At 43.4% G+C, this 15,334-nt stretch overlaps 1 protein-coding gene across 4 annotated transcripts in view; it reads right to left on the reverse strand.

The window, feature by feature from the left end:
- The window catches only part of SLC38A1 (solute carrier family 38 member 1), a 67,790-nt gene that overhangs the window by 47,875 nt on the left and 4,581 nt on the right, over positions 1-15,334 (reverse strand). For all 4 annotated transcript variants that reach the window (XM_071218793.1, XM_058307861.2, XM_058307863.2 and 1 more), the window contains one exon: positions 6,666-6,885. In XM_071218793.1, coding sequence (XP_071074894.1) covers positions 6,666-6,787 — 122 coding nt within the window. In that variant the 5' untranslated portion in view covers positions 6,788-6,885. The remainder of the gene's footprint in view (positions 1-6,665; positions 6,886-15,334) is intronic.

Here is a 15,334-nt window from a genome sequence, read left to right on the forward strand (position 1 = left end):
ATCACGCTAATTTTAATAACCAACGCCAGTCTACCGAATCTTTATCCAACAGGTCTCCCTCTTGCCTTTCTTGTGGAAAGACTTGTTTTCTAAAGAGGGTGTAGGTTGGGTTTTTTCATTTGTTTTTAGGAGGTACCAGGGAGTGAACTCAGGACCTGGGACATGGGAAGCAGGTGCCCAACCTCTTGAGTTCCATCAGTTCCCCTTAAGGTGTTTTTAAATTAAGGGGAAAGCCTGAACGTTTTCAAACAAACCGAACGAAACACCAATAAACCACATTTTATCCACAGATCTAAGTTCCAAGGCAGGCAATGCTCCCCGAGAACTGGGGGCGGACGACTAGTGGGCGGAGAGTCATGGGATGCAGGTCCCGTGGCAGGGCAGGCATTCCGTGGGGCCGAGCGTGGGGCAACTGAACAATGAGGTTCCTGAGTGACTGCCAGTTCCTTCCTGCAGAGTAAGACCCATGATAGGACTTGCAGAGCTGCTTTAGTTAGTAACCACGAAAAAGCACCTTAAAAACGCTGTTTGTCCCCTGCCTCCCAGACTCTTCTTCTCTGGGTCCACTTTCTGCAGCAAGACTGCAATTAGGTTTTCCCCCAAATTGGCCCTGGCTCCCCCCACTGAATACATTTCAAGGACAGATTCCTCCCTCTGCAACCCCAGATCCTGCTAAATTTGGTTTTGCCTCCCAGGTTCCAATATTAGCAACCCCTGCTCCTCAAGACGATCCTCACCGTGTGGGGTGAGGGCTGAGACATGATCGGTGGAGATGGAAAACTGAGTGGCAGTGGGAATCCAGCCTCGAGCCTCCTCTCGGCCCACGCCCTCCTGCTGGTTCAAAGCCGCCTTCTTCCACGGGACCTTCTTGCCCTCTGGTCTGAACTGAGTTATTCTGACTCTGACCTACTTATTACCTTTTCCCAGCACACACCGTGTCCCTGAACACATCTTGCAGGCATAAGGCATCTGTCTCTCAAGCAGGGGCCCTGCCCTGAACGGTACCCACGCATCAGCACCTCGGGAGACCCTCAGGGAGCGGAGGTTCCTCTTTTCACGCATGAACCCTCATGCACCTGCTGATTAGGAATTAGGGAGGAGCTCCGACAGGGAAATCGAGCTCAGGAACAATGCCCCGTAAAGGGCGCCTCTTGAGGCTCTCCCTAGGGGTTCAACTTTTTCTTCTTTCTAGTCTTTAAATATTTGCTTTGTACTTCTGGACATGTTTTAAAAATTTAATAAAACCAACCCATTTGTAAGGGAAAAATCCAGTCCAAAATAAGTAGGTCAAGCAACGTATCACAAGTTTCAGTTACCTCACCATTTTCAAAAGGCAACTGATGGTTAACAATCACTGACGTCTGGCCAAGCAACTGACTTAAATTTTCTCTTTATGGACTTAAAAGTGTGTTATGGGAGAAAAAGTGGCTTTCACCCCAGGTCTCCAGATGATATTGAAAGAAAGTTTTCACTGGGTCAATCTGTTCCAATCACTAGGCAATCAACTGCTCTGTGAACGGAACAAAACAAAAACCTACAATGGCTGACTTGCTGACCTTGAATAGAAAAAGCCTTAAAAAGTATGTAGGCAGAGCACTGAAGCACAGTACGGAAGCAGGTGAGCAATACAGAGCCATTATTTAAAACCAAAACTAAATCATTCTCAACAACAATCCAATTAACGATAGGTGGCACATAGAAAATAATCTCCGTATTTTAATCTCTAGCAGTCGGTTCTTACTAGATTACAATGTTTCATTCGAGGATTCATAACACAACGTGCAAGTGACCAGAAATGACCTTCCCTAGTTCCTTCCCTGAAATTCTATCATTCTACGAAAACAGGTAGAGACTGGGATGAGAGAAGCAAGTAACACAAAGATGGTAAAACGTATGAAAAAAACAAAACAAAACAAAACAAATGGCAGCCATTTAAAAAGGAGAGAAAGCTGAGAGGCAAGCAGAGCCCTTTTGATGGATTAAGCTAATGAAAATTTTGTTAAATGCTTCCCGGGTCCCAACAACAACCATTCTTAAGGATGAAAACAATAGCTGACAAATGTTAAAATGTGATGGGATACACTAGGATAATCTACTAACATTTCACTAAATTAAGTTAAAATAATCAGCAATTATCCTAAACCTAAAGCAGAATTATTATTCCATGGGGTGGAGAAGAAAGGAGTCTTGCCAACAAAAGAGGGATGCACTTTTATCAACATACACTAATCTCATACTAAGAGGGTTTACTATAGCCAGATACTGTGCCAAATACTGAACAGGATCTTCTCATTCATTATTTCAATAATTATATGTGCTAGATGCCATTTATCATTAGCTCCATTTCAGAGAATTTCAGTAACTTGCACAAAGTTCCATTGCTGGTAGCTAAAATATTGAGCCAGGATTTGAACCTAAGCAAGAAGTCTATAGAACCAGAGTTTTGAAACCTACAAACAGTACTGCATTTAATACTCCCCAACAATCCCAGGAGGTAAGGTATTATTAGCTTGTCTTACAGAGATGGAACTGAAGCTTCGAGCACAAGATAGAGCTTTTGATAGAACCAGGATTCAATACAGGTCTAGCTCCAAAGCCAAGCACATAACTACCATCTATCTCTCTATCTGTCTCTCTCATTCATTAATTCAACACATATTTTGTAATACTTACTCTGTACCAGGCATTATGATACATATGAGAGTAGAAGGGATATATAGGTGATGAGGACTGTCCCTTCTCTGAAGAAGCTCACAACTAGAGGAAGAGCCTAGAGCTTGCTACTCAAAGTGAGAAGCAAAGTGCCAATACAATAAGCTGGTTCAACCAATAGGAACCTTGATTAAAATATCTGGGAAGTCCCATCCTTTAGCCACGTGGGATCAAAGCTGCGTCTCAATTAAGAGATGGAGTGGCATCACCATACAGAGTCCTCAGGATTGGGGAATAAAATATGGACTAGAGCAGATTTACTAGTATTCTACTATAGACTTATTGAGATTCTAGCAGTGGAAGAACGTCTATCATTGGTGTGGAGACACTGGCCACTAGAGATGCTGAAGGCAGGGCGAGGGAAAAAGAGGTGTGATATGGGGGCATTTTGGGGACTTGGAGTTGTCCTGAATGATATTGCAGAGACAGATGAAGGACATTATATATCCTGCCAAAACCTACAGAATGGACTGGGGGAGAGTGTAAACTACAATGTAAACTATAATCCATGCTGTATAGCTGTGCTCCAAAATGTATTCATCAAATGCAATGAATGTATCACACTAATGAAAGAAGTTGTTAATGTGGGGGAAAGTGGGAGGTGTGGGGAGCGGGGCATATGGGATTCCACTTTATTTTTTTTTAATGTAACATTTTGTACAATCTATGTATCTTTTAAAAATAAAAAAGTATATATTAAAGAAACAAAAAATGTATCTGGGAAGGCACAGAGGTGGCTCAAGCAATTAGGCGCTTCCCTCCCACATGGGAGATCCCATGTTCTGTTCCAGGGCTTCCTAAAAAAAGACCAGCACACAACAGACAGACACAGCAAAATGCAAACAATAAGGGGGTGGGGAAAAAGAAAAAGAAATCTTAAAAAAAAAAAAGTATCTGGGGTCTTCGAAGTTTTTATTTCCTCTTACTGGCTTCATGCAGTGGTATGTTGTGCTTCTCATTTTAATTGTCCAAGAGTCAGTAATGAAGCAAGATTCATGAACCCTGTCAGTGAAGGAGGGGAGATGGAGAAAAGAAAAATACACTACACCGCACTCACAATAGTGGAATGAAATTCTGCAAAACAAGTTCTCCCTCTGCCACCTCACGGCCTTAGCCACGGTAGATGGGGATGTGAGCACATCTGGACAAGGTGCCCCTTCCACCTGCTACAAGTGCTTCAGTTGCTTCAATCATGCAGTTATTTAATAAGAAAAAACTTACTTTAAAAATCAAGCTCAGGTTGTAAACGGAATATTATAAATACCTCTCATTTTAAGGCTCTCCAGGTTTGCAGTGCTTTGAGAGGTAGTTCTGTCATAAACCCGGAATTTCCTTCTTGTGAAATGGCGAGAACACCTTTCGCTGTAAGTGGAAGCCAGCAGTGACTACAGAACTCTCCAGGGGTAGAGAGCATGCAGCAGTGCCGGGATGGTGCTGGGATGGTGCCAGGACAGCTTAACCCAACTACTAAAAATTGTTTTTTTCACCAAACCCCAAGAAAGGTGCTCTTGGACAAATCAAGTTATTTCTCTAAGCCTCGGTTTCCTCACTTGAATATTGGACTCTTATAATTCCCTTATATTTGCAAAAGAATACCTGCTTTGCATGATAAGGATAAGTAGTAATGTATGTAGAATGCCTGGCACCCAAGGAATAGTGGCAATTATTTTTTTTCTCCACCCTCCCCCCCACCCTGCTATTTTTGCTGTCTGTGTCCATTCGCTGTGTGATCTTCTGTGTCTATTTCTCTTTTTGTCTTCTCTTCTTCTTTTTCTCCTCTAGGATTCACAGGATTTGATCCTGGGGACCTCCGATGTGGAGCGAGGTTCCCCATCAGTTGCACTACCTTAGTTCCTGGTTTCCATTGCGTCTCACCTTGACTCTCCCCTTCATCGCATTTTTTGTTGCATCATCATCTTGCTGTGTGTATCGCCACACAGGCACTTGGCATGACGCATGGGCACTGGCTCACCGCACGGGCACTCGCTCACTGTGCAGGCACTGGCTCACCACACAGGCACTGGCTCACCACGTGGGTTGCCACATGGCACTGGCTCACCGCACGGGCACTGGCTCGCCACACAGGCACTGGCTCACCACGTGGGTTGCCACATGGCACTGGCTCACCGCATGGGCACTGGCTCGCCACACAGGCACTGGCTCACCACATGGGTTGCCACATGGCACTGGCTCACCGCACGGGCACTGGCTCACCGCACAGGCACTGGCTCACCACACAGGCACTGGCTCACTGAGCGGGCACTGGCTCACTGAGCGGGCACTGGCGTGCTGTGAAGGCACACCTTTATCAGGAGGCCCCGGGGATCGAACCTGGGTCCTCCCATATGGTAGACAGAAGCCCAATCACTTGAGCCACATCTGCTTCCCGGTGATTATTAACATTACCCAGAAAAGGTGAAAGTAAACATGAGTCCCAATTAAGAAACATCCCCTCACACAATAAATAATACTTGGATGGAAATGAGAAAAGTAACCTCTGAAGGGAGGAGAAAAGGAGAAGAAGCAGGGGCCACAACTTCTTACCTATGTACATAAACAATAGCAGCTAAGCCTCATGCTGGGCTTTCAAATACACGCTCTATCAGAGTGTACAGCAGATTATCAGAAATGAGTTTCAGGAAGATATCTGGCTAGCCGACATAATGTTTTTATACTTCCTCCCAAACCAATTTTTTCTTGACCCCTCCCCCAAAAGTATAGCACTGGTGGTGTTCTAATAAATAGTCCTATATACCCACTCCCTTCTAGTCCATTATTCGAACAAGTCACACCACTAACCCAAGCAGGAGGACGTCCTACTAATACTCCTGAGGCTGAATGTAAGCCAGTTAGAGAATGCGCCAACTGATAGTCTTTTGAGCTGGAAAGAACTATAAAAGATATTTAGTCCTACTCTAACAATGTGGGAAAGACTCAGGAGCTGGAAGAACTCGTTCACTCGGGGTCGTGGCTGGGCTTCCAATCTAGCCCTCTTCCCACCCTGCCTCTCTACCTCTTCTCCTCTGCACACCCTCTCACTCACGGTATCTTTTCTTTTCTTTCTCCTTCACATTTCTCTACTACAGTTTCTCATAGAACCATTTGGGCTCAACTATGATCATTTTTGAAAATCCACATTAGGGGGAAGGGGATGTGGCTTAAGCGATTGAGCTCCCACCTACCACATGGGAGGTCCCGGGTTCAGTTCCTGATGCCTCCTGGAGAAGGGGAGCTGGCGCAGCTGGCAGGCGCAGCGAGCTGACACAACAAGATGACACAGCAAAAGAGACACAAAGAGGAAAGACAATGAGAGACAAACCAGGAGGCTGAGTGGCTCAGGTGATTGGGCATCTCTTTTCCACATGGGAGGTCCCGGGTTTAGTTCCCGGTGCCTCCTAAAGAGAAGACGAGCAGACACAGAGCAGACAGCAAATGGGCTCAGAGAGCAGACAGCAACCGCAAACAATGGGGGGGAGGGGAAGATAGATAATTAAAATAAATCTTCTAAAAAAAATCCACCTTAGGATGATGCATCATGTAGTTTTAACATGGAACCATTGGCAGTTATGACCTTGATCTTTTCTTGATGAAAATGTGAGGTCAGATGTCTGTAGTATACATTCAGAAGTGGGATATAGTGAAATTCCAACAGACTAATTCATAAGCATAGAGCTTTGGGAGAGTTAGGGCTGGTTGGAGTCCAGTGTATTTATACATGTTTATTAGACTCAGTGAAAGATTTGAAAGGATGAATAAATGACTTTCCTATTTGCTTCATTTGCTGTTGCAGCCTGTGCCCAACAGATGTCACATAAGAAATTCAAATCACACCTTCAAATAGAGCACAACTTTAGGAATGAATAATTCAAGAGAATAACTGAAAATCAGAATAACTTAACTTTTTAGAGTCATTTCTTTGATTGGCTAGAAAATGTTCGTGGAAAAATACTCACCTATTTATCTGACCGTTTTCTACTTCGGTGAAATCATTGGAATCATTGCTAATGTTATCATCCTCGGGCACGGTCATGTTTTGCAACTCAGTTAATTCGAGTCCACTCTTGAAGTGCATCATGTTTAAGAAGTATCTGTGCTAAAAAAAACTTGGTCCAAATTCTCCTGTTCCGAGTGTATTTACCAGTAGATAGCGGCAACAGTATGAGCTTGACACACCTGAAATACAACAAAACGAGAAATAATTAAACACATGAGTAACACCACTGATTAAAAATAAACTGTTACAGGGAAGTGGATGTGGCTCAAGTGATTGTGCTCCTGCCTACACATGGGAGATTCCAGGTTCAGTTCCCAGTGCCTCCTAAAAAGAAGAGGAACACACAATGAATAGACACAGTAAATGCAAACAAACAAGGGGACGGGGAGAAATAAATTTTTTTAAAACTCTTAAAAATATATATATATAAATAATAATAAACTGTTACAAGTAAACAAATGATTAATTTACTGATTAAAACATGTACATTTTGCTACTTGATGCAGCAAAGCAATTTCTGTAATTAAATTACAGAAGTTTATCTCTAACTTTTATGCCATTCAATAAATCTCCCTCCCTCTTTAACTATAAAGTGAGTCATGCCCCAGAATTGTTATGCTCACATTTACAGGAATACCCTGTCAGCTGCAGGCAATATAGACACCCTTTTATCAAACAATATCTTTAACATGAAAGCAATTAGGTTCTTTTACTGTGTCAGATCACAAGGCACACACATAGCTGGGTAAAGAGTGCACAGGTACAAAAGCACCTCTGATTTAGAAATCCCAGCTTAATAAAAATGCAAATCTTCAATAAACGTCATCATGCAGGATCAACTACCCAACGTGGTGGTCAACCAGCAAAGGACAAAATTGTGTTCTGAAGTTTAGCAAACAATTTATCCACCAACTGCAAGAGATTAAATCAATCTCTTCAATGAAATCACTCCATGTCAGGGAATTAGGGAATTTTAAAAAATCATACTCAGGGGATTTGGGTTAAGCCACATGATACTGTATTTCCTTATCAGAAGCAAAAAGACTTCCAGAGTCCACATTTTCCCCTATGTGGCTGACTCTGATGAAATTTCTGAGCGGTTATTAATAGTAGGTAAGTGGAAAAAAGCATTTTGGACACACAGCATCACAAAACAAAAAGCATGTGGCCACAGAGGCAAATGCAATTTCAGAAGCAAGAACTGTTACACATGGGCACTTCACTTACATACTCTTAGTGAGGGCACAAGGCAGACTATTTCAGTAAGATTCTTTTTATACTTCTAGTGGTGAAGCCCCTTGGATGACATTTTTGATATTTTGTCTGAGTGTGAATTCCATAATTTTTAGAGCCATTTCTTTCATTGCATAGAAAGTTAGTGAAAAAATATTTACCCACTGATTTGACCATTTCCTACTTCAGTGAAACCAATGAACTCACTGTGAAAGAAAATATTAGATATTTAAGAGTCAAAACTCCCATGTGTCCATCTAAGCATACTAGAGTGTCCCAAAGAAGCATTTTGCTAAGTGAATTTATATACATATATAAAAATATGTTACAGATAGACAATTATAGATAGACAGATACTTTTAGGAAGTACCCGGGATTGAACCCAGGACCTTGTACCTGGGAAGCAGGTGCTCAACCACTGAGCTACACCTGCTCCCTGTAATAATAGTTTTTTTTTTGTTTGTGCGTATGTGTGCAATAATATTTTAAGGATCCATAGCATGATACTTTTTCGGAAATTGTCCTCTTCTCTTATCCATAGCTAGGTGATATATTATTCCTTCTTATTTATAGTTTCTGATCTAGAACGAAACTCCCCTGGTTCCAGGATCCTCCAAAACGTCCACAACATAAATGCTATCTTACATCCCAGGTCCCAGGAACCTCTTCCTCCCAGCAGATAGGGCTTCCCTTGGATGCCAGGCTGAGGGCGGTCTGAGTCACAGGCCTGCTCGGATGCTGCACCTCCCAGCCAGGCTGGCAGCTGGAGCCTGGCCCAGCTGACTGCTTTTCAGTGCCTTCACACAGCAGCAGGGCTTGACAACCTGACTGACTTTGCAAAAGTAGGAATGCCTTGAAGTGGTTGATCCCCCACCCCAGCCCTCAGCTCTCTTTGATGAAAGCTGTCCAAACAGGCAGCACTGGGGAATTTCTAGGAGTCTCACCACACTGACCCTGTCTTCTATGATTCCCTTAAAGGATACTGAAGCAATACTGCAGGGCAGAATAAAGTTAAGATTCAACAGGTGGTGTTTTCCGTCGGGTTGGGTAGTCCTTTTCTCTCCATAAACTGGAAGGAAATATGGCACCAGACAAAAATTTTCTATGGAGAGGAAGGTTGACCATTAATAGATCTGGAGTCCACTGCTTGAATTTAAACTCTCAGATCAAATAGGTGTGTGTATAAATGGGTATACAAACACATAAAACTAGTAATTTAAAGACAAGGACCAAAAGACAAAGGAGGAAAAAGCTGAGAAGTATAGAGGAAGAACCTTGCCATGAAAATTAGGTATTAGGCAAACTCCAGTACAAGTTAATCACATTTTTACTGTTTTGAGTTGTCCTGGGTGGTGCTGCAGGGACAGTTACCGGACATTGTATGTCCTCCCATGGCCCACTGGGTGGAACGTGGGAGAGTGTGGGCTATGGTGTGGACCATTGACCATGAGGTGCAGCAGTGCTCAGAGATGTATTCACCAAATGCAATGAATGTCTCGTGATGATGGAGGAGGTTGTTGTTATGGGGGGAGGAATGGGGTGAGGGGGGTGGGGGGCATACGGGGACCTAATATTTTTTGCACGTAATATTAAAAATATAAATAAATGTAGAACTCGGTTACCCGTTGGGGTGAGGACAACAGAGACAAACACACTCCAGAGACCGGTTCAGGACACGAATCTACTTTATTGCACAGCATCAGCGGCTTATATAGAATAAATGGCGGGGTGTTAGTTAGCTATTGGCGCTAGTGCAGTGTTGCTCTTTGTGTAGTTTTCTAATTGGACTGTATGCCAACAGACGGAGGCAGGAGGGTGGCGCTGGACCGCTTCCGCTCTCTGCTGATGCACCATCTTTAGGGTGTGCCCTAAAGCGTGTTCGCCTGAGAGTTTTCTCATCTGGTGGTGCGCAGCACAGCGCGACTGAAGGTCTCAGCAGCTCTACCCACAAATAAAGACAAAATAATGTAAAAAAAAAAAAAAAAGAAATAACCTATCTGAAACCTAACTTGTTCTGGAAAAGGAACACAGGAAAATGAGGGGGGGGAATTAATGAGGTTAGTGGCAGTTGTCAACAAGGTCGAGGCCACACTGAGAAAATCTATCAATTCACTTGATCATATATTTATTGAGTGTTAGGTGATGAAGAGATTCAAAAAAAGTACAAGATTAAATTCAAGGATGAGCCTACGTCATAGAAAAGTCACATTTGGACTGGACCTTGGGAAGTACTCATTTTCTCATTCTAAAACTAAGACATGCTTACCGTAGACTGTTTGGAACAGACAGTGTGAAAAATGAAAAAACAAGTCCGGGGGAGCAGATGTAGTTCAAGTACCTCCCAAAGAAAATTAATTCATTCATTACTTAAATAAAGTTGATGCTCAAGATCTTTGAAAACATGGAGTCCTTGGAAGGCGGATGAAAAAATTAAAATAGCCCTTGGCAGTGAAAAGGCTGGGAAAGAATAAGCAGGCTCAGAAGAAAAGGCATTTTTCTCCTCTTTGCCCAAGATTCATCCTTCACCCAGGGCTCGTGGTTTCATCCCTCTAGGACCTTGCACCCCCACTTCCTTTCTGCCTCTCCCCCGACTCTGTCAGCCACTCAGAGCTCCTCACCTGGAGGTGACCTTGTCTACCACCTTGAGCTACCATCCCCTCTCCTTACTGCTGCAATATGAACTGCTTGCTCCTGTGCTCCTCATGTCCCACTCGACAAGCAAATTCTGGCTCCACCACGGGGTTGTTGTGTGGCCCTGGGCAAAAGCTCTTTGCCTCAGTTTCCCCATCTGTCGAATGGAAATAGTCTTTCACCTCATACAGTCGTCAAAATGGTGCAACAGTTTGGTTGCCCAACAGCACTTAGAAGAGTGCCTGGCCGCATTTTTGGAAGCGATTGTTACTGTACCTGTAACTCCCGCTTCCTGATGCGGGCCGGTGGCCTTTCTCAGCCCTCCTGCTCTTCGACGCCTTCTCCCGTGTGCAGCACTGTTGACCCACTGCGGGAAACTGCGCCTCAGGCAGCCAGGTGTGGCTGCTTCTGGGCCTGCTTTGCCAGCTCAGCTCCCCGCCCATGCTGAGGACAGAGGCAGCTCTTCCGCCCCACCCCCCCCTTCAGCCTGCTCTGTCCAGTCCCAGTTCTTTCCAGTTCTTTCCTTTTTATGGCTTCAAGTCCGTGGTGTCGGGCTTGGTCCCCCAAGAACATCTTTCAGATAATTTTTCCTCCTCTTTTTCCCTTTATAAAACTAGCATTCCTTTGCATGATGAAATAGGACCCCCTGGTAAAGCATTACTTGACGATGATGGCGTCACTTAGCATGCCACACATTTCTTCATCTGTAAAATGAGAGGGCCGGGAAGGGATGACAATCTCTCAGGCTCCTATCTGCTCAGGAAAATGTTACAAATTCCTTTTGGATGCCATCTGCCAGCGGGACACCTCCACGTGAACTTCCCTGTTACCCCAAACTCCCTAAAACCGACTACACGTCACCCGACTGCACGTGCCAGCTCTTATTTCTATTCAAAATAACACTCACGTCCTCATCACCCAGATTGGAAATCCAGGCGTCACTGTAATCCGGCCTCACAGCTCATCAGTCACCCAGCTCTGTCCACATGGTCTCACACTGCCTCTTGCTCTCGGTTCCCACTGGCATGACCCCGGCTTTGCTGCAGGAGCTCCCCTCCATTCCACCCTGGGATCCCTACCTCCTCCCGTCTGCAGAAGCCGAGTCTCCCTGGGAATCAGTGCCGCGCATTTCCCTGCCCTCCTTGCCAACCACCAACCGCTCCTAATGGCTGCAGGATCAAGTCTGATCTCTGGAACTTTGCATTAAAGCCCTGGCTGCTCATGGCTATCTCAGTTTTCTCTCCCACCGCATTCCTTTCTGTACCTTCTGTTCCTACAAACTGGTCTACTCTCGGACAGGTCTCGGCTTTGTTCATACCAGCCCTCTGTCCCTGAACATACTCTCCCAACCTTCCTGTCAAGCCTGTGCCTGCTTAAGTATGACATTTCTTTCAAGCCTGGCCTGCTTGCTTACTTGCTGTTTAAAATTTCAGCCAACCGCCTCTGTGACGCCTCTCTCCCGTGACAAGCTGGGGCTGATTTTTGACTCGTGGAGACTTTGTACAGCACTTTTGTATGGCTTGCTCCTATCAAGGGTGCTCACATTTTAATCGTCTTTTCATGTAGTTACCCTTCCTCCCAGGTACCACTTCAGCTCCTGGAGGGAGGACAGGGACCGTGTATCTCATAGCTTCCTAGAACTCCATCACCTAGCGCTCGGTGACAGCAAGCGTGTTAGTCACAACAACGACGGCTAAATTTTAGGAGAAAGCTATGATCATCTACCTAGCCGGCAATGTAATCAGCGAGGCTCACAAACACAGTTTGCCCAGAAAAGCAAAACAAAAACTGGGAACAGAAAGGAAGCAACATTCGCAGCTGTCCCTCACAGGTTTCCTTAAGCCGCCTATCTAATTTCTGGTACAATTGCTTTGGGCATGTGGGGTTTATGCAAAAATATATTCCAAATGACCAAGTCATCTATATACTACTTTAAATATAAGTACATGCCTACCTATAAATGGAAAGCATATATCGCTACCGTTGTGGCCACTGTGCCTGGAATGTCTGGGAATGCGTGGCATGATTTCTGCAAGTCTAGAGAAACAGTCTCAAATGGAGGCGATTTTACCCCCAGCAGGTACCTTGCAGTGTCTAGAGATATTTTTGGTTGTCACAGTGAGGGGCTGCTGCTGGCATCTAATGGGCAGGGGCTAGGGGTACTGCTAAACACCCTACAATGCACAGGACAGCCCCCCAAAACAAAGTGTCAGCAGGCCCAAATGTCGAAAGAGCTGAGGCTAAGAAGGCCACCTCCCGCTGCTGCGTAGGGCTCGGAGATGAGCCTCCTTGGACAGACTGCTCGCCTGCCCTGTCTTGTCTGCAGAATGCTACCTGCTCCAACCTCTCTGGTAACTTCTCTTCTGAGAACCCTGCTGAGGTCCTTTCATGATTTTTTAAAATATCTGTTATCAATATGCCCAGGTTATGATGTCTGGAAATTGTCCTCTCCATATTCAGATGCTACGACACTACTCTGATTCCTCTAAGTCAGAAAATACTGGTAGTATCAGAAATTAATGAAATCAGACCTATAACTCTGGATATAGGAGGAAAGACGGTATATTACACAAATACGTTTGAAGCTTATTTAGAACAGAGTATATTTGAGTACTGTGAATACCAATAAAATTTAAAATGTTTCTCATGAACTGAAGATTAGTAAATTTAAATAATTACTAAACATTTAGAGAGTTGAAAACAGCCTGGAATATTTCAGCTTTTGAGAAAATTACTTTTTTTTTTTGCAAGGATATGCTTTTGCTCTAACATTATTCCTGATCAAGAATTGATTTTTAAGCCCCACCTAAAATATGACAGCTAACTCCCAACAAAATACTCTAAGAAAAACAGAAATAATGATAATTTTAAAGCCTTATGAAGTAGGACATGTAAAGAGGGTCATTTATAAAACAATCATTTTTAAAATGCCTTTTTTGGAAAGAGAAAAAGTAATAAAGGAAACTTTATAATTTAATACCAACGATGGTTTTAGTCTCTTCTTTCTGGGCTTCAGTTTCCTCACTGTAAAATGGGAAGTTTGGATTAGCTGATGTTCTCTCAAAGATCTTATTCTACACATTGTTTCTGAATGGATCACTTTCAAAGATAAGAAGATGGACTTGTGCAAATCATTTGAACAGCTGATTCAGACTGGTAGTCCTCAGCTTTGACTGGACTCCCCCATGACTAGTGATCCCGCCACCCTCCGGTTTCTGATTTAATTGATCTAGGATAGGACCGAAGCATGAGAATATCACATGCTCTCTGGGGAACTGTAACGTGCATTAAGATCTGCAGATTTAGACTACAGGTTGGAAACGCAAATGCAACCAGGGCTCAGATAGGTCAGATAAACGAGCAAAGCAGCCAGGATGCCAAGAACTAGAGAGCACCTGTCTCATCTATTTCCCTCCCTCCAGCTGACAGTAGGAATGAGCCAGATTTTTAAAACTTTTTTCAAGAAATGCCAGAACTCCAGATTTTAAGAGAAATTGTGATTTTCAAATGTTGGGAACTAGTGCCAAACAAGTTGAAAAGAAAGTAAAATTCACATAAAAATACTCCCCTAGGTTTAATTTTGCCCAGTTGCCATCAGTTTGTAACCTCAGACCTAGATAAAACCCATCCAATAAAACAAGCACAACGCTTTCTCTGCGCTCTGCTCAGGAGCCTCTTTCTTCCATCCCTTTCCTTTTCCATTGCCCTTTTTTTTTTCCCAATCTTCCCTGTCACTTCTACGAGATGGAAACTGAGATCCGCACATTAAATCTTCATGTGGTTCTGGATGTGTCACTGGACAGGCCTCAATGCCTGGAAAAATTCAGGTTATAAATTGTAACCTGAGGCTGTGGCTCCATGATGTCAACAACTGGTTAGTTTAGTCAAACCAGTCAAGTTGTAACTTTGCATTACTATGACTTTATCGAGCAACATGTGGCAGTTCCTACTTAATTTCTGATTTTTTGTTTTAAAAATCTATAACCACTGCATATTTGAATTACCCTGATGTTAAAAAAAAAAATCCGCATCTGGGCTCCACCCCAGGCCAACTAATTCTGAATCTCTGGAGAGAGAGTCTGGGCATCAGAAACTTAAAAAAAAAAAAAAAAAAAAAAAAAAACCCTAGGTGAATCTAACACGAAGACAACATTGAGAATCACTAATCTAAACCGAGCCTGCAGATAAGCAGTATGTTTAACGCTAGCCACCTATAAGCGTGAATAGTTCTTTTAACTTACCCAAGGATTTTCTAAGTTTTTTTCCCAGCTTTTCCTCACAACTCTGGGAGGCTGGCAGCTCAGATACTATTATTAGCATTGCAGAGATGAAAAAAGGATGCGCAAAAAAGTAAATGAGTTGCCGGAGGGCACCCGAGATAGTTATTGGCAAAGAAGACACGTTGTAACTTACTGGAAGCAGTTTATTGACTGCAAGCCCAGTGCTCCTTTTCCCAAGCCATGCTGCCTTCCCAATCATTTAGCTCCTCTACTGTTAGTAACTAACTGTGATATATTGGTTGGCACTACAGAGGAATAAATGTAATGCACTCAAATTTCAGAAATAAATATTACTATGATTTTAAAGACTTAATTTAGGGTCAACATTCCATAAATTGTCTTTTTTTCTGAAGTTTATGATGCAATTTTGCATGTGCTTACTTCCATGCATATACTTCCCCCATCCCCACACAACCTTTTATAGATGCATGTTCTCTCAGAGGCTTGAAAAGATTCAAATAGTTTCCATTATGATGTTAATTTC

The sequence above is a fragment of the Dasypus novemcinctus genome, chromosome 12 (genome assembly GCF_030445035.2).
Source record: "Dasypus novemcinctus isolate mDasNov1 chromosome 12, mDasNov1.1.hap2, whole genome shotgun sequence".
NCBI classification, from domain to species: domain Eukaryota; kingdom Metazoa; phylum Chordata; class Mammalia; order Cingulata; family Dasypodidae; genus Dasypus; species Dasypus novemcinctus.